This window comes from Hibiscus syriacus, unplaced genomic scaffold (assembly GCF_006381635.1).
Source record: "Hibiscus syriacus cultivar Baekdansim isolate YM2019G1 unplaced genomic scaffold, ASM638163v2 tig00009942_pilon, whole genome shotgun sequence".
NCBI classification, from domain to species: domain Eukaryota; kingdom Viridiplantae; phylum Streptophyta; class Magnoliopsida; order Malvales; family Malvaceae; genus Hibiscus; species Hibiscus syriacus.
The window spans coordinates 1,031,148-1,051,026 of record NW_024062205.1 but is presented as its reverse complement, the minus strand read 5'-3'; the positions used below and the strand labels follow the sequence as shown (position 1 = coordinate 1,051,026).

General features: G+C 33.2%; 2 protein-coding genes and 1 pseudogene across 2 annotated transcripts in view; all 3 read left to right on the top strand.

Annotated features, from left to right (window-relative positions):
* The first annotated feature begins 4,732 nt into the window (after positions 1–4,732).
* Positions 4,733–19,879, top strand: part of LOC120203457 (DDB1- and CUL4-associated factor 8-like) — a 26,963-nt gene continuing 11,816 nt past the window's right edge. The window contains exon 1 of the mRNA XM_039203751.1: positions 4,733–4,740. The gene's annotated coding sequence lies outside the window, so the exon portion shown is untranslated. The remainder of the gene's footprint in view (positions 4,741–19,879) is intronic.
* LOC120203460 lies at positions 7,599–14,501 on the top strand (annotated as a pseudogene).
* The window catches only part of LOC120203456 (mechanosensitive ion channel protein 8-like), a 3,725-nt gene continuing 1,225 nt past the window's right edge, over positions 17,380–19,879 (top strand). The window contains exons 1-3 of the mRNA XM_039203750.1: positions 17,380–19,136; positions 19,246–19,369; positions 19,539–19,832. Of these exons, the coding sequence (XP_039059681.1) occupies positions 17,584–19,136; positions 19,246–19,369; positions 19,539–19,832 (1,971 nt within the window). The 5' untranslated portion in view covers positions 17,380–17,583. The remainder of the gene's footprint in view (positions 19,137–19,245; positions 19,370–19,538; positions 19,833–19,879) is intronic.

The following is a 19,879-nucleotide window of genomic DNA, read 5'->3' as shown; positions in this document are numbered from 1 at the left end:
CAATTGATATCTAAATTTTTGAAATGCATAACATTTTTATAAAACTTTATGCATATGTACTTAATTTCAACTATTGGTATTGCATAAAGTATTTTAGACTTGGATATATTGAATTCATGTGCTACTAACATGTTTGTTATTCTTGTTGAAATTCAATTTGTTTAAGTGTCATGATCTTAAAAGCTAAATTTTGTTTGGAATTACTATTGAGGGGGAGCTTTGATTTTTCAAATGATTTTTAAATGTCAAATTTACTACTTACTCTCCAAAGTTATAAAATATCCAACGGCTATATATGACTTCAAACTCATTTCAAGCTATAAATACAAGTTGAGGACACTTGGAGAAGTAAGTGAAGAACTATCCAAGCAATCAAACACAAGAGAAGAGTTTTTCATTCTTATTTCATATTTCTCTTGTAAATATTTTGTTCTTGTGAGCTCAATCTTGTAAATACCTACCTTAGATAGGTTTTCTTGTTTACATCTTTTATCCTTTTGTAAAGGGGAAAGGTTCTAGGTTATCCCTTGTAAAAGCTAGGGAAAGGTTCTAATTTAGCCCGGAAAAACTAGGGAGTTGTAAGGTTATCTCTTTGTCTTCAAAAGAAAGAACAAATTAGTGAATTTGTTGGAAAATCCTTGGCGAGGAGCTAAGGTAGTGGATGTAGACTTGGTTAAGAAGTCGAACCACTATAAATCGATATGCAATTCTTTATCTTTCAATCTCCTTACTCCCTAAACACAAAAACCGTCCCGACCCCTCTTGGCGAACCATTACGGTTGTCGATTCGAGCTTCCGCAAAATCCCAACAAGAAGTGCACCATCTCTTTTCTTCAGGCATCATCAAATCTAGTTCTATATGGGATTCTATTCGGGTGAAAAAGCCTAAAGTCCCTTGGCAGAAATTAATCTGATTTCCCCTTCATATTCCCAAGCATAGTTTGATAACCTATATGGCTTTTCTCGACAAACTCCCTACCAAGGAAAGGCTTCATCGAATGGGACTATTAATGATTATTTATGTGTATTTTGCAATGTTGAATTGGAAACTAGAGAGTATCTCTTTTTAAGCTGCCCAATGTGGGAATCTGCTTTTGCTCTTTCGGGTCTGCAGTTTGCAGCTTGTTCTTGGGATGTTTTTGTGGCGAGGGCTTGTTCAACATGGAGGGGCAAATCAATGCTAACAACGGTCATGAAGCTTCTCCTTAATGCATTGGTTTACTTACTCTAGGAGGAACGAAACAAACGATTGTTCCAATGTCGTTCAAGGTCTGCTAGTGATTTATTAAAGGATGTCAAAGAAATAGTTAGTTTACAATTAAGGGGCAGAATTTTTAATAGAGTAGATAATGTGAATATTACTCTTTGCAATCATTGGGGTATAGTTGATCATTGATTCGTTTTGTATGTATTGCTCTGTTTTTGAACCCTGATTATATTTTGTGGCAACTTTACTATTTGGATAATAAAATACTGACTTATCCAAAAAAAAGACTTGCATCGATACATTTGACCCGAAATTCGATTTTATTTTTTTGAGTAAAAAATTGTATACTATTTGACACAAATATAAATATAATTTTATTATTGAATAAAATATTAATAAACAATTATTATTATAGTTATCCTAAATATATGAGAGATAATTATATTATTTTTCAAGATTGGATTGAATTCACTCTCCCAACCTAAATCTGATTTTTTCTAAAATAAATTAATATTATGAAATCATATCAAATTGAAACCCTTCGGATCCATGTCTATCTCCATCCCTAATCTAAATGCAAAATGTTAATTAAATTTATCAATTAATTCCGTGAATAAGGGCTTCCTTCTATCAGTTAGTATTTATTATTATTATTATTATTATTATTATTATTATTATTATATTATTATTATAATAATAATAATAATAAACAATCCATATTAGTTATAGTGTGGATTCGATACTTAACAGAATATTTTTAAATTAAATTTAAATATTCTCATCAATAAAATGTTCATAAAAAACCTCAATTAAAAAATGGATTATAATGTTTGTTAGGCCCAACTTGTTGAATTTATTTGATTGACTTGTTTTTTTATTATTTAGAAAAATTAATTGATTCCTCATAAAAATTAATTTTATCACTTATTAATTAGTTTAATGAGATAGAGTATTAAATGTTTTAAATAAAATTAATAATTTAAATTTATCATTGTAAATATAATAAATTAAACTATATAATTGTCCTTATAATAAACTTATATAATACCTGATCTAAGTTTGAAATCTTTGACAAAATAACGTGGATTATCAATTATGGCGTTGATTAAGCATTTTTCCCTTTATTTCAAATCTAGTTTATTGAAGACATGATCCACGATTTGATGTTTAGCTTACTATCGCCAAATGTAAAAATATTGTAATAGGGTTATAGGGACGAAGCTATGATCAAATGTCGGGAGGGCAAAGTATCTAACTTCAAAATGATAAGGACTTATTATGTACTTAATTTAAAAAAGGGGGAGCAAAATTTTATATTTACTGAAATTTAAACTAATAAGGACCTAAAATGCTATTAAACCAAAAATTTTGTGAGGGACACTGTATATGTAGTTCCGTCCCTGTATGGTTATGATTTAAATTTAGATGAAAGTTTTGTACGTATAATTAATTTGTAATACTTTAGGACTAACATTTAATAACGCAAAATTATATTAAAAATAATAACGGAAAATGATTTGAAACATGTGCTGAAATCTCATAAACGGATTATTAAAATTGCATATAAATATTTATATTATTTTTAAAATAACAATTAATTTTATTAAGGAGAAAATATAACAGAAATTCACAATCTTAATAAATCTATAAAGTTTAAAGTACTGATAATAAATAAAATCCTATAAAGAAAAAGTTAAATAAATAAATTAAATAGCAAAAACTAATCGTTATATGATAAAAATAAAATCATATAAAGAAAAAGTTAAATAAATAAATTAAATAATTCACACAAATAAAAATACCGTTCATTTTTTTAATTGTATATTAAAGATATCATATTATATAACTACCAATCAAACTATGACTCACGCATGAATATGAAAATTTTAAAAGTGAGTCCAACGAAGTAGATTAAGACAGGTGGCGGGCTGATTTCTAAAGAACCCGAACCAATGATGTGACTTTGATTCCCACACGAACAGGGATGGATTAGCTTTGATGCTATCCGCTCTTAGCCTCTTCTTGCTTGACACGCACCCTCTATGTATTAGCCCCACATTTCATAAATAACGTTCTTATCTCATTAATCAAACGATTTTAATGATAAAAAAATATTATTATTTTTAAAAAAAAATTTGTTTACTTATCATAAATGTTAGATATATAAATGTTTAATATTAAATAGTTGAGAAGACGAAGTCAATAACAAACCATGGAAGGGCAAAGTGCTTAATTTCAAAATATTAATAATTTTTCATGTATTTAAACTAAAATTTTGGAGAATAAAAATTTAATTTTACTTAAATTTAAAATGATAAAGATATAAAATGATATTAAATCAAAAATTTGGAGAGAAACAAGAGTCTTTCGCAAGGAGATCCTCTCTCCCCATATATGTTTGTCTTGGCCATGGAGCGATTGAGCCATTGCATTGAAGACAATGTTGAAAAGAAAATATGGGAGCCATTCCGTTTTGCTCGCAATGGTTTGCTTCTCTCGCATTTATTCTTTGCCGACGATTTAATCCTCTATGCTCGTGCTGATGCTCCTAATGCAGACGTGATAAACTCGGCTTTGGATTCCTTTGGCTTCTACTCTGGCCGTAAAGTCAACAAGCAAAAGTCCACTATTTTTTTCTCGCCCTCCACAAGCCATTCTATGCAGGAAGCTATTAGTATTCGCCTGAGTTTTCGCCAAGTGACAGAGCTTGGGAAATACTTAGGCGTACCGGTTCAACATCGTCGTGTCACCCGCTCCGACTACAATTTTATCTTAGAGAAAATGTATGCTTTATTGAATGGATGGGCAGCTCGATCTCTCTCTACAGCTGGGCGAATCACCTTGGCTAAATCCGGTCTTGCATCCATACCCCATATATTTTATGCATACCACTCTCCTCCCGGTTGGGGTTTGTAATTCAATTGAGCAGCTAATTGGTCGCTTCGTATGGGGCAATTCTGGCACACATACCACTTTCTCCCTTATCAATTAGGAAACAATATGTCAACCAATTGACCTTAGTGGCCCGTGCTATCGTTATTTTACGCTGACAATGCTGAGAAACAAACTGCCGATGGATCCCACGTGAAGCAAATATGGTTGCTGATGCTCTTGCACGTTCCACGGCGATGAACACAGTGGGTATTACCTTGCTGCGCCAAGCTCCATCCTCTCTTGAGCACCTGCTTCTTCGTGATGTAGAAGGCCCCCCACACCAGATCTTTGTTCCGAGTTGTTTCTTTACATTTCAAAAATAAATAAATAAATAAATAAATAATTGAATAAAATTCTAATTTTATTATGCACACATGTCGGGTGGATCCGCCACTTATTGCAACGGAGTGATATCGTGTTAATTTATTTTTGACTCAATTTTTCGTATATTATTGACCGGATATGATTTTTTGTAATTTTTAATATAATTTTATTAACCAATCAGTGTTTTCTGTTAGTGACTCGATGACAACGGAATTAGATTTCGATTATTGACTAATCACGTATTATTTCATTGGTTAATACTTAATTCTTCTAAAGTTACAGTTTATGTCAATTTATCATTTTTTTCCGATGTGCATATTTTCAATAGAGATATTAGAACAATGACTTGTTATTTGTATTTATAATTTGTTATTGTCTTGTGTGTATACTTATTTTATTTTCATTAGCAAAAATTGTTTTTTTAAAACATTCATAAATATTAACATTTTTTAATAGTCTAGAATTATTACAAGATAATATATATATATTTATAATCTTTATTAGTAGTTGACAACATATATACTCAGGGACGGAACCAAGATTTTAGTTTAAGGGTGCAAAGTATGATTAACAATAGAAAATGAGAGAGAGGCAAAATCAAAATAAATCAAAATTTAAAGGTCTAAATAGGTGATTATCTTTATATTTTAATGGTAATTTTTTTTGTGGGGTGGGGGGATTGGCCCCTAAGGGCCTACATGGTTCCGTCCCTGTATTTACTCTTCAAATACCGTTATTCGAATCTAAGACTTTAAGAAAAAACAACAATCTCTTTAATTACTAAAGTCACTAAATGAATTCTCATAAATATTAATATATAAACAATATGATAGTGCTTATAAACCTTTCGAATTTATCTCTTATGACCAATTTGAGAATGCTTCTCTTCATGAAAAGGTCATTCTTATCGGTTTAATATTAAAAAAAGTAAGGATGAATATAAAAATAAGTAAGGATTAATATAAAAGTAAGTGTCTAAACTATACTCTAAATTAATTTTTGGTGCTTAAAGAATTTTTCGCTAAAAATAAGTGCCTAATATTTTCTCTGTTACACTTTTAGGTGTCTACCGTTAAAAAAACCTTTAAAAATATGGGCGTGACACGTGTCACTTAACGATTTTTTTAACAGCAGACACCTAAAAATATAACGGAGAAAATTTTAAACACTTATTTTTAACGAAAAATTCTTTAGACACTAAAATATTTTTCGAGACATTCTTTTGACACTTATTTTTATATTAAACCTATAAGTAATGTCAAACACTTCTCCCTTATCAAAAATCACTTGGCATAAGAAAACAAGTAAAGTACCTCGTAGGTCATTAAATTATATTTTCATAATTATTTAATTATTAAATTTTAAAAATTATAAAATAATCATTAAATTCATCAAATTAATATAATAATATAAAATAGTTGTCACGATATTATAAAACAATAATTAAATTTATCAAATATTATAAATCAATCATTAAGTTTATCAAAAATTATTATCATCATTATAATATTACGGTGATTCTTTTATGACGTATCAATATAATTAATTATCGTTTATAACGTTTTTAAAATTTGATGATAAAAACTTATTTAAATATTAATTGAATTATCTCTATTATATTTTACCTAAAAAATCAATACGGGTCTCTTCACAATTTCGGTCCAAATCCAGCTCAAGCATGTAAACCTAAACTGCAACACAATCAAATGTTACTGCATAAGGGAAAAAGCAGAGGCTGTTTTTGCTAAATAAGTAAGCTACTTTATCCTAATTCCTAGGTGACCCTACAAATTAACTAGTGCTCCAAGCAGTGAGGTGCGATTGCGATGGCCCAGATCCCTATTTTGCTCACGTTGTCGTCTTCCCTTTCCGTTCATGAAAAAAAAACCTGGCATCTTCCATTAATCGGAATCTGGAATCGGGACCATTTTGCTTCATTTGGCGTTTCACCGGCGGTTGTAATGAGATTCAAGTGGTAACTAATTTGATATCGTTTAAACAATACATCATATTCGAGTCATTGTGTATGTAAAAAATCTTCGTTAGGAGACTCATTTATTAAAATTATATATGCTACCCAGATTAATCTAGATTAATCAAGATAGAACCTTAAAATGAGAGGATAAAAAAAATCAACATAGTAGATCGTGTCTTAATATTTCCTGAGATTTAACTACTCCATATGATTTATGTTTAAACTAAGAAATATATTGATTATTATTTTATCCATATAATGTATTGATGGATTTAATTATTTAAATTTTAGATATATAAATTTTATTTATACTTGTAATAGGAAACAAAATTATGAAGGTGTGCAATGCAATGGCATATCCACAAAATTTTAAAGGTGGGTGTTTGTTCTTAAATTTAATTTTTTTTCAATCAGTTAATTATTTTATTAATAATATTTAGTTTGAAAAGTTTATTTTTGTTTAACTGCAAATTTTTTAAATTAAATTGAATTTTATATTTTTATCGATTTAAAATAAATTAAATTTAAGTCTTAAAAATATATATTTTATCCTAATTATGTTCTTTCTTATAACTTGTTTGAAATATTAACATTTTTGATGAAGTTCAAGTTTTGCACTATAACTTGCACGTTGGAATGAGCTGTCCGGTGTCCACAAAAGGCTAAAGGGGGTACAATTGTCTTTTCCGGATCAAGATCTTATCCAAATCAGTGGGCGTACACGGAATATGCTTTTCCTAGGCCAGATTTTTTTTGGCAGAGTGGAGGGTGGACTGGTGGTGGCTTTTCCCATAACGGATTAATTGGGATTAATTATTTAATTAAACTGATTAAACATATTTATGACGTGGCTTATCACATGGATTAATTATTTAATTTCACTAATAATTTTATGAAACAGAACTTTGGAAAAAATAAGAAGAAAATGCTAGAGAGTTGCGCAGCCTTATCATGTCTGATGTGGCTTCGTCCTTTACACATCACACTTTGTTTGACCAAACCCAAATCCCGTTAACGAGTCCACTCCTTCAGCAACTCGTACAAAATTCACTCAACAAGATCAACGGTCGGCGCTGCCTTATCATATATTGATCATCACGTTTATTGCACAAAAAATAAATTACTAATATTTCTTGCAAGTAAGAGATAAATAGCAGTTTTGTTAAATCTGCGGTTTTTCCCCCATATAGACTCAACGTAAACGAAAAGCAGAGAGATCATCACATTCACGCCTTTCTTTTCCTTGTATTGCTTTTTAGCTTTTGCCTTGTAATTTATTGCCGCCTCCTTTCTTTGCTTTGGTATTTCTTCTTGGTTCTTCGATGGTGGAGGATAACGAGAGTTGCGAAGCAAAGCGAACGATTTGTCGCCGGTGCAGAGCCGGCAACAGAGGCAAAAGCTCGAGGTTTATAATGAGGTGCTCCGGGGGCTACGTGAATCCGACATGCAAGAGGCTAATCAGCCTGGCTTCGATGACGAACTTTGGGCTCACTTCAATCGTCTCCCTACTCGGTATTATCATTGATTACATTTTGCTTTTTCCTCCCTGCAAATTTACTGCATGCATAAGCTACAAAGACAAATAGATGATACTAGTAACATTTCTGCATAATTTTCTTCCTTATTTTCTGTATCTGATATGATATTTTGTTTTGACAAATAAAATGAAATAAATTCGAGATACTGAATCTCAGCTAGGAGGTTCCTCTATATTTCTTTTTATCTGTTTGGATTTTGTTCTTCGCTTTTGAGTTGGGGAACTGTTTGTCTTAATATTTTGTCTAAATCAGTGAGGCTTAATATGAAATTTCTTGCTTTTTTTTTTCCTCTATGGTTTTTGTTGATTATTGGCTTGTTGCCTATAAGATCAGAAACAAGTAGAGTGAGGCAGATTTGATTCATCCTTTTTTTTCATTTTGTTTTGAATTGATCAATAGTGTTTTAATTAAGATCGAGTTTTGACTCATTGCAGCTATGCGTTGGATGTGAATGTGGAAAGGGCAGAAGATGTTCTCATGCACAAAAGATTACTGCATTTAGCTCATGATCCTGCCAACAGACCGGCGATGGAAGTTCGTCTCGTGCAGGTGATTTGTTCTTTCTTCTTAGCAATTTCACAACAAGGATCTATGATTGCTTACTTTTTTAGTACTAGTGAAAATTTGTTATATTTCTTTGTTAAATATTTAGAATGATTGGATCTGTATGGGTTACTGTCATGAATCATGCGATTTGGTGTACCTTGCCCCATCAGACCTTGGAAATTGTAAGTTATCAGGTTTCAGTTCTAAGCAACTAGCTTTTTTGAGACATTAAATTTGACTGGAATTCCCAAATATCCATAGCTACTGTAAAAGTTCTCTAGCCTGTAGTTGTTACCATAGTCAAGTTAATCTCTGTCTCGAACTTAGTTGGCTGAATCTGGCTTATTCTGTCTCTTTGTGCTGCATTTCGCATTATGAAGATCAATCATTTTGTTTTATCTTCTTTTCATGATAGAAGCAATTGTAGTAGAAAGAAAGAGAGATTCTTGTGAAACTTAGATTGCTCTTCAACATGATTATATTCAATTGCATATTGACACTGAGACTTATTTTGGTTTTATCCCAATTGTATATTCTCCCTTCTATAACATTCCAAAGTTTTGTGTGTAGCACTAAATTATTGTTGTCACTAACTGCATATTTAGTCTAGTATTGCACTTGTTATCCCGCATGCTTCCGAAACTATCAATGAGGTTATGAGGTGAACTAATTTTAAAACGATTTTATTTGACATAATGTGCATAATCTAACCATTAGCAGTTCAATTTAAATGATTTCATATACATTTTATCATTTCTTTTTGTCACATTGTAAACTTCGACCATGTGTAGTTCCTTAGCAGCTCAACATTATTTGCAAATGCATCTCTCTCACTCTCCAATGGATAAGTTTTCCGGATTTTTTTCTATTTGTATTACTTTTTACCCATCACTGGACATATCATGTGTGCTTCTTGAGGTTCATCCAAACTTACAAGTTCTGAATATGTCATTTAAATGTCATAACCGATAGGTCCTGGCTTTATATTTATTTTCATATTTTTTGGTACTTCGTTGTAAATTTTGTTTATAGTCAAACTCACCATGTTGGCTTCCTGCTTTTTTAGGTCCAATCGGTTTCTGATGGGAATTCATCTGTTTCAAATCCCTTGAGTGGGGAATCTGCTCAATGTTCTCCAAAACACTCTATAAGACAAAGGTTTGCTTTTGAAAAACTTTACCATCTATAAAGTACATGAATTAATTTAATAAAAACATGCGTGGGGCAGATATCTTCTGATCTTTCCCTTTCAGTATTTTCGTTGTTCATTTTGCATCTTGACTATTGTTGGTGTCAATGCTGACAAATTTAGCTGGCTTTTGGATTGTCAGCATACATCCACCTCCTGCCTTTGGCTCATCCCCCAATCTTGAATACCTTGCACTTGAAGCAAATAAATCTCAAGATGAAGATGGAGATAGCTCTGTACATGCCAATTCACATTTTTCACGGTATTTATCATGTCTTAAAATGTCCTTCGTCAGGAGTTGACTGTTCCTACCAAGATTTTGGTTAAGTTTGTGATACTTTGGGTTTCCTTATCTCTTTTTAATATTATATGTTATTTGTTTTAAATACTCAGGAGTCCATTGATAAGCTCTTGTAAAAGTTCAGTTTCTTACCTTAGAGCCCATGTTTTAAATGTTTGGTTTTAGGTGTCTTTTTGTGTTCAAGAGATGACGAGATCTATCAACATATTCAACTTTTTTCCATCTTTTTTGCCGTTCACACAGTTATACCTGTGCCATTCTTTATATTTGCTATCTATTTGGATGGTGAAATTTACATTATTTTCTAATTGTTGCTGATACAGGCCCATGCATGAAATTACATTTTCAACTGAAGACAAACCTAAACTTCTCAGTCAGGTACATATAGTTTTGTTTGTCAAATTAGAAATGTAAAATTTTGTTTTCATCTTGTTATTTTGAAGTTGTTGGTTTATGAACTTGGATGGTCACACTTAAATTATTTTGGAATAAAATTATAGATAAAGAAGCATCTTAGATTCCATCCAAGTTCACGAAAGTTTACACTGTTCTCAGTCTAGTCATTTTTCTTGAGGAAAAAACTTATTTTTATACCTTGATATGTGAGACACATTTTTTCAGATATTTACCATTTGATATTGTTTCTCATTCCATTGGGTTTTGCTTGTGAAATACTTGCAGTTAACTGCATTGCTTGCTGATATTGGCTTAAACATCCAGGAAGCACATGCATTTTCCACTGTTGATGGTTACTCCTTGGATGTTTTTGTTGTTGATGGTTGGCCTTATGAGGTACATTTCATTATAACATCTTATGGACAATTTCTTTGTACAATGACCATTTGACTAGAATTATAAATAACTGCTCTCTTGATAATTTTTTTCTCAGTATTTTATTTAATATAATTGATAAAATGCTTAAAAATATTATAAGCTGCCTGTTTCCTCAATTTGTGAATTTTATTTAATATTGTTTCATTTGTTAACATAGAGGGTAGTTTTTTTCTTGATACTCATGCTACACTTTCATTCAGTGAACTGCATTAGTGCTTACTGTACTTTAAACGTTTATCTATCAGAAAATTATAATATTTCTAGAACTTGCTTGACATACTTGTGATATTAATTTGTCAGGAAACAGATCAGCTTAAGGTTGCTTTAGAAAAGGAAGTCTTAAAAGTTGAGGTAATTACTTATGATGTTTTTGGATGTTACCTCTCTCTCTGTGTGTGTGTGTGTGTGTGTGTCTTGTCTGTCTCAAGAGTCCAATCTAATAAAATGTTTGAGCTATTTGACTTTGATTGCTTTCTATAGCTTTTGAAGCGGAGCCCTGCAAAATTATTCAGCTGTAAATAGGACTTTCTATTACTTGAAATGTTGCCAAGTTTAAGATATCATTCTGAATTGTTTATTTTTGTGCACCATTACACCCTTTTGTTGCTCTTCACTGGAGGTTTATATATGGTCCATGGTCAACTAGTTCCAACTTCTAAGTTTGATAATGGACCTCAAATCTTAATTGATTGATAATTATCCTCTGATCTGCATATGCTCTTTGGATGTATTCCATGCTCGCTGCCGATAAGTGATTGGTACAACATAGACGGTGACATGCTTAATGTTTATAGAGAAATGAACATTTCTATTGTGAAAATTAATTATTAGCTAAAAGATTGGCTTTAGTATGAGAAATTTAGTTTCTCTTTCAATTGGTTTTCTGCAGAAGCAATCTTGGCTGAAGCGACATTCCTTTTCTACTAGGAAGGACAATGGGAAAATGGGGATCAACGGTGATCAGAATCAAGTGGCAATTCCTAATGATGATACTGATGTTTGGGAATTGATCCTAGACACGTGAAGTTTGGGAATAAAGTTGCATCTGGCTCATATGGGGATCTGTAAGTGAATTAATTACTTTCTTATGGAGATTTTTCTTAGGATTTAATATAATTGTTTTTCCCTTTTATCTGTATCAGGTTTAAAGGTACTTACTGTAGTCAGGAAGTGGCTATTAAGGTCCTCAAGCCTGAGCGTATAAATACTGATATGCAGAAAGAGTTTGCCCAGGAAGTTTTTATTATGAGGTTTGTGATGAAATGTCTCAATGATTCTAACTTGTGCTCCCTCCCATCCACCCTACTCACAAAAAGATGTGTGATGGTTTTCCCCAATTTATCCTCAATTTGACTAATATTAAAATAAGAAGTGGGGGGTATCTCTGTTCCTGTTTAATTCTATATCGGCGATCAACTGGCAGTGTTAGGGTTCTCCAGTTACAGTGTTTTTTATTAATTATACTTCATGTACTGTACAGAAAGAAAATCAGTGACATTCATATGCTAATGTACATTAGCAACTAGTCAGTTTGGGTTTAATGTCCTTGATCAGTTTTCTAACTTTTAATACTAACATCACGAAATCTGCAGATAATTATATTTTATCAAAATGGAATGCTTCTTAGTTCCAGGAATAATCTATTCTGCTCATCAACAATTTTCTTTCAAATTTGCAGGAAAGTTCGGCATAAGAATGTTGTACAATTTATTGGTGCATGTACCAAGCCGCCAAACTTGTTTATTATAACAGGTACCCTACTGATTCTTTAGTTGTCTTTATTAGTTTGATGAAAGTGAAATTTATGGTTACTGATCTTTCTCACTTGGTTATTCTTTTGTAATTTAAAGAAAATGCTAATGTTAGTTTTATTTCCGTCTTTTCTCTCTGCAGAATTTATGTCTGGTGGAAGTGTATATGACTACCTTCACAAACACAAGGGTGTTTTCAAGCTTCCTACCTTGCTTAAAGTTGCAATAGATGTTTCTAAAGGAATGGACTACTTGCACCAAAATAATATAATCCATAGGGATTTGAAGGCTGCCAATCTTCTAATGGATGAAAATGAAGTAAGATGATTAAAGTTGCTAAAGTTTATACATCGAATTTGACTTAAGCTTGTCTCTAGTTGCTTCTTTCCTGAAATCTTGCTTGGGAACAATTCATTGTGGCTAAATTCTAAGACGGGCTTTGCATTACAGGTGGTTAAGGTCGCTGATTTTGGGGTTGCTAGAGTGAAAACTCAATCTGGAATTATGACAGCTGAAACTGGAACATACAGATGGATGGCTCCTGAGGTGAGGTCTTATTGAAAAAGCTGTTTGAAACTGTTTCATGAATATCCCTAACTCTCTCCTTTGGGTGTCCCACGGATTATAATAAAGGATTCAACATCACAAGCAGTGTACCATGTTCTAGGAATGTGGTTCGGCTTGATGAAGCTAGCCGATCCAGTCAGTTAAATTTTCAGTAAAAGTTAATTAGAGACCTGAAGTCATTGATGAACCATGATATAAGTTTTCTTCATTTACTTTCTTAACCCTAGTTTAAAGCTATGCGAAGAATTTAGTTATATTGTGTTGGTAATTTGAAGTTCGTAATTTTTCCTCCTAGATGTGAGATTTTGGAAAGGAAAATAACATTTTTTAAAGGAACATTCAGGAATTGGTTTATTTGCCTCTTTGTCTTCACTTGTGTTTCTTTATTATGACCAGAAAGGAAAAAAGAGGCTTGTAACTTGATGAATTTGCTCTCTTTATTCATTCTTGGTTTTATCTTCCTCTTTAAATAATTGATACAACATTAATCCATTTGAGTTGATATTCATTCCTCCCTAATTGATTGTTCATCTGCTTTTGCAATGAAGGTTATTGACACAAGCCATATGATCACAAGGCTGATGTTTTAGTTTTGGAATTGTACTATGGAATTGTTAACTGAAAGGTATTTTCTTGGTCGCTATGATTTCTTTGATATGGTATACTTATACCTGAAGATGCTTCCGGTTTGTTTTGGTTAGTTTGTGGCTCCTGTGGTTACTTTCTTTTGTTTGCATTTTCAGATTCCATACGAGTTCTTAACCCCATTACAAGCTGCTGTTGGAGTGGTTCAAAAGGTATGCCTTCTGTCTGTATCAATAATCTTAAGGTTTTCTTCCCTCCCTCGGGAACCTAAAAGAAAACAGGTTATAGAATTTTTCATGAAAAATTGACAATGAAAAAGCCATTGGAGGGTTACTTTTGTAGTGCTTAGACCAGCTGTGAACACTTTTTTTTTTGTTCACATTGATTCTAGGGTCTACGTCCTACAATTCCAAAGCACTAACCCGAAACTCACCGAACTGCTCGAGAGATGCTGGCAACAAGATCCATCACTAAGACCCGATTTTGCTGAAATTATAGAGATTTTACAGCAAATTGCCAAGGAGGTTTGTGAATACAGTTCATGCACTCCCTTCTCTTTTCCCTTTTCCCTTTTCGAAAACACAATCTGGACAGCGAGCTTCCAGTCTGTGAATACCAATGATGAAATATGAGCAACGATATCAATTTTAACACTGGATGGATCTTTAAAACAGGTAGGAGATGAAGGCGAGGATCGACGTAAATCTTCGGCAGGATTTTTCTCCGTCCTTATAAGAGGCCACCATTAAAGACAGACATGTTTATAACCTGAACACAAAGCTTTTTAGCTATGTTAGCCTGGCCATTCCCAGCATTTTCATCAGCATTGTACAGTATTTTTTAAGGTCATCTACAACCATGTCAATCCTTCAATCTTGAGGTAAAAAGAAAAGGTTGCATTTTGTAGATATCGCAGTTCGACCTCTTAATCTTATTGAATACAGTAATTGCATGGTGGGAGAAGTTTCAGGTTCGGTGTGAGTTTTCCTTTTATAACAATTGGCCCTTTTTCGGAGCTGTAAAATCCGCGCCAAATCATTGTAAAATGTCGACTCGATTTGCATATTGTTCCATCCCATTTATCTCTTTTGAAACATTTTTATTATTATTTTGTTAATATATTTAACTTTTGTAACTCGGTCGACTTTTTTACTAACTTTGTTCAAGGGGGGCGGGGGTCTAACGCTTTGTTCCGAAGGAATTTTAGAAAAGTTTTACGGTGCGACACTTTAATATAAGATTAAAATAATATATTATCGGTTTTGTTATCATTTAAATAATAAAATCGGTAAAAATTATTTAAAATATTATTATTTTTATCTAAAACATTAATTTTTTAATATTTTTGGTAAAAATGTCTAACAATAACAAAACCGATAAAAAAATAACAAAACCGACAGCGTTTTTATAAATCTGGTAAAACGTCCAATAATAATGAAATCGGTAGAAATAATAATATTTTTTGTTATTTTTTACCAGTTTTATTATTTAAATATTAATAAAATTAGTAATATTTTTTTAATCGTATATTAAGATTATCGCACGTAAACTTTCCTAAATTTTGAGAATAATCTACGCTTTGAAATATAGGTGTTTTAAAATAATTTTGGGATCAAAGCCTTTTCTACCGTGAATGTGGAATTTGTTATGTCATATTAACGCGATGCGTTTAATAATATATATTAAAAAATTCAATAATATATATTAAAAAAATTCAACTCGTCATATGAAATGAAATAAAATTGCATGAAATATGTTACATTCACATGATGAATTTGAATTTTTTAATATATTTTTCAGTGCTCGTAACGTTTACATAATTAGTTTCACGTGAACTGTAACATATAATATGAATCTAAAAACAATTTTCCAACACCCCTAATTTAAAAAAAAAAAAAATCCCGCCTGGTCTATATAGCCAACGGAGCCGTTTTGTTCCATCAATTGATTTTTTTGTAAAAACAAACAATAAACTACACCAAATATCACTCATCTTTAGGTGATGAATGGTTTGTACCATTGAACTTTCAATTGTTTCAATTATAGTACTAAATTTTGGTTTTAGTTATAGCATTGAATCGTTAAATTTTAAGGACACAATGATTTGGATGAATCTTTCTATCCGCGTGTCGATGTAGACAAAACAACATCATTTGGCATCTATTAATACCCAAAATGATATCGTTTTAAACATTAAACATTATGGATGTATCAATTTTATCATTAAACTTTAAAAATATTTAGTTTTAACCTTTTTAGGCACTAAACCTTTCTTTGCTTTTCGCTGGCAATTAATTGTCTCCTATCACTAATCGTCATTCTCAACAAGATTGACATCAAAACATTCACATTTTTATAATCTTTTTTTTCTTCAGTTTTCCATAAAACATACTCAAAATTAACGAAAATCATCTAGTTTTGAAGTATGATGTTCGTCTTCTCAAAATAATATTTCTTACTACTCAGATTTGCGAACAAATACTTCAAATATCTCAAATTCGAGAAAGCCTCCAAACCCTTAAAAATGGTAAATTTTTTGTTTTATTTTGTCAATTTTAAGTAAGTTCCATGAAAAATCGATCATATGCGAAGGAGGAGTGAAATGTGAGTGTTTTGAAACAAATCTTATCACAAATGATGATCGATGAAGGATGACGATTCACTGGATGAAAAGTTTAGTGCACAAAAGTGAACCGTTTAAAAGTTTAGTGGTAAAATCAATAGACTACTAAAATCTAATGCCTAAAACAAATATTGTTCCAGACCTCAATAGTCATACCAAAACGATGACATTTTGTTCACATTATCATGTCCTTAAAATTTTAATGGTTCAATGTAAGGTTGAGCAACAAAACCGAGGAAAGCGAAAAATCGATCCGAACCAGAGCATGTGATTCGGTTAGGTTCCGGTTTTTCAATTTGCAATTCAATTTCGGTTTGATTTAAAAAAATAATATACAATTGGATTCAATTTCAGGTTTTCCATATGAAAAATGTTTGAATTGAATCAAATCAAATTAAAACAAATAAAAGAAAAGAAATATCCAAAAATTCATTTTAAATTTATTATAAGACAAATTTAAATAAATAAAATCTTTAAATTAATAATATTTTTTTATAAATTTAAATTTATATATTTGCACTCGATTTAAGCTTTAAATTTGTTTTTTTTAAGATTGAATTTGAAAAATACTGAACCGTAAAAAATCACAAAACCAAACCAAAAACCGTGATTTATGCCATTCTTTTTTTACTTTAATTTTAAAAACCTCGCAAAGTTCGATTTGATTTATATTTTAATAAAAATCGAATCGAACCGAATTGAATACACTATTTATTTAATGTTATAAATAAAAAAGTGGAGAAAAATGGAAGTAGACATTTGAATTTGATTGGCCAAATGTCTCACCTTTATTTACTCATATAATTAGCAACAACGGTGTGGCCATGCATTTTCTCTGTCTCTGTCGTCTTCAACGCCACCTTTTACTCTATCTTCATATCCATCCTCCTCTCTTTCTCAACCGCTTTCCATTTTTGGTATGCTACAATTCACACATTTCTTCCCTCAAATCTTTTAAGAGGCCTCAAACCCCACGTTTAATATCGAAGAATCTGAAACCTTTTTTTCCTCTCTCTCTCGCTGCAGTGCAGCGATTGCATTCATGGCCTTCATTGAAAACGAACCATCAATGTCTAAATGAAGGCCTTATCGTCGTCGTCAAACTCGTCGTAGGACGTAAAAGCAGGCAGAATAGGCAGCAATAAATCCAGAACCGAAGAGCTTCCGATTCTATCCGATTTTGATAGCCACGAGGAAGCGTTAGTCGCCATGGGTGGCGATCCGACGAAATATTCGGAGCCGGAGGAGTCCAGGACGGGCGGCAACAGAGATTTGAACCAAGATCTGAGTTTTAGGCAATCTGAGGTAGAGTTCTGGAGCGACAGGGGAGAGAGGAACAACGGCGGTAACGGTAGCTTCGCTTACGCGCAAGGGTGGCAACCGGGGGAGGAATCGCCGACGTGGAAGAGAATGAACGATCATCTCATGAACAGAAGCAATGAGATTACATTAGAGATGGGATTAGACTTAGACGAACTTAAACGCGACCCGTCCTCAACTCTAAACTCTAGAAAGGTTTCTTTCGAAACCTCCGGCGTGAGTTTCAACACCCAAACGCAACAAAAAGACGGAGGAATAAATGATCAGACCGATGATCAGTCGAGACACATATCGAACGTGTCGGCTCCTCTATTCGGAAAATCGGGTTTGCGACCGGCGTTGAAGAGCACCAAGTCAAGGCTTATAGACCGGTCAGAGGAAGAGGCACAGTTGATGTCCGGTTTGTTAGAAAAATCCGGTCAGCTTAAGTCCGGTATGCTCGGTAAAGCGTCGGAAAACGAAGAAGAAGACGACCCTTTCACGGACGATGTTTTGCCTGATAAATTCAGGAGAACCAATCTTAATGCATTCACATGGGTTCAAATTGTGAGTCTTTTTGTCATTGTTGCTGCTCTGCTTTGCAGCTTGTTCATCCCTTCATTGAAAGTAATTGACCTATGGGAGCTTGAGCTATGGAAATGGTTAGTGTTCTTGCTGGTTTTGATCTGTGGAAGATTGGTTTTGGGTTGGGGAATCCGAATCCTCGTTTTCTTCATCGAGATGAACTTCTTTTTGAGGAAAAGGATGTATTTCGTGTATGGGTTAAGAAAACCGGTCCAGAATTGCTTATGGTTAGCCCTAGTTCTTCTGGCATGGCGTTTCTTGTTCGACAAGGAAGTCGAGAGGACAAGCGTATTGCTTCAATACGTTTCCGAAATCCTCATATGCTTGTTGGTGAGCTCGTTCTTGTGGTTACTCAAGACACTGCTAGTAAAAGTACTGGCTTCATCTTTTCATCTCAGTACTTATTTCGATAGGATTCAAGATACATTGTTCAACCAATACGTGATCGCGACGCTCTCCGGTTCTCCGGTGATCGAAGTCCAGAGGACGGAAGAGAAAGACGAAAGAACGGCAGCCGAGATCAGAAGGTTGCAGAATGCGGGTGCAACCGTGCCTTCGGATCTTCGCGACAATGCCTTCCCACAGCAGACTAGTGGGGTGTTGAAGAAAACACTCACCAGGCTCAAAACGCTTACTCAGCAAGATACGTCGAAGAAAGAGGACGTCGGGATCGCATTAGAGCATGTACATAAGCTTAATCAAGAGAACATCTCGGCTTGGAACATGAAGAGGTTGATGAAGATGGTCCGATACGGGACGTTGACGACATTGGACAAGCAAGTGATGGAACACGATTCGGTGAAACAGATCAGAAGTGAACATGAAGCAACGGCGGCTGCCAAGAAGATTTTCCACAACGTGGCTCGTCCTGGGTCCAAGTGAGTATTCTTGGTTGATTAGTTTACGAAAATGAAGTTGTTTTCCAAGTTAAAGATCAAATCGAAGTTGTTAAGGAACACTCTTGTTTTTACTTGTTTTGGTTGATAGATTTATCTACTTGGAGGATTTGATGCGGTTTATGCGAGAAGACGAAGCTTTGAGGACAATGGCTACCTTTGAAGACGCTTACGAGCATGGCAGAATCAGCAAAAAATCCTTGAAGAATTGGGTGGTAAGACATATTGGAACATTACTTACAATCGAATCTATTCATCTTCTAACCCGTTAATAACCATCAATCCTATGACTAACACCAGACATGAATCTAAAGTATTGATCATTTATTACAAGGTTGAGTAATTAACTTGTAAAGAGAGATTGACTTGAGCTATTCGTTTCAGTTGAATGCCTACAGAGAACGGAAAGCCCTGGCTTTGACCCTAAACGACACAAAGACGGCAGTGAACAAGCTTCACAATATCATAAACGTCATTGTCGGAATCATCATACTCATAATATGGGTTGTCGTTCTGGAAATCGCTTCCTCAGAGCTCATCGCGCTCCTCAGTTCCCAGCTGCTCCTCGCAGCCTTCATCTTCGGCAACACCTGCAGAACGATCTTCGAATCCATAATCTTCTTGTTCGTCATTCACCCTTTCGACGTCGGCGATCGGTGCGAGATCAACGGAGTGCAGGTACAATACAAAAGAAAATCCCATTAGCCGAATCACTTTTATCTGAG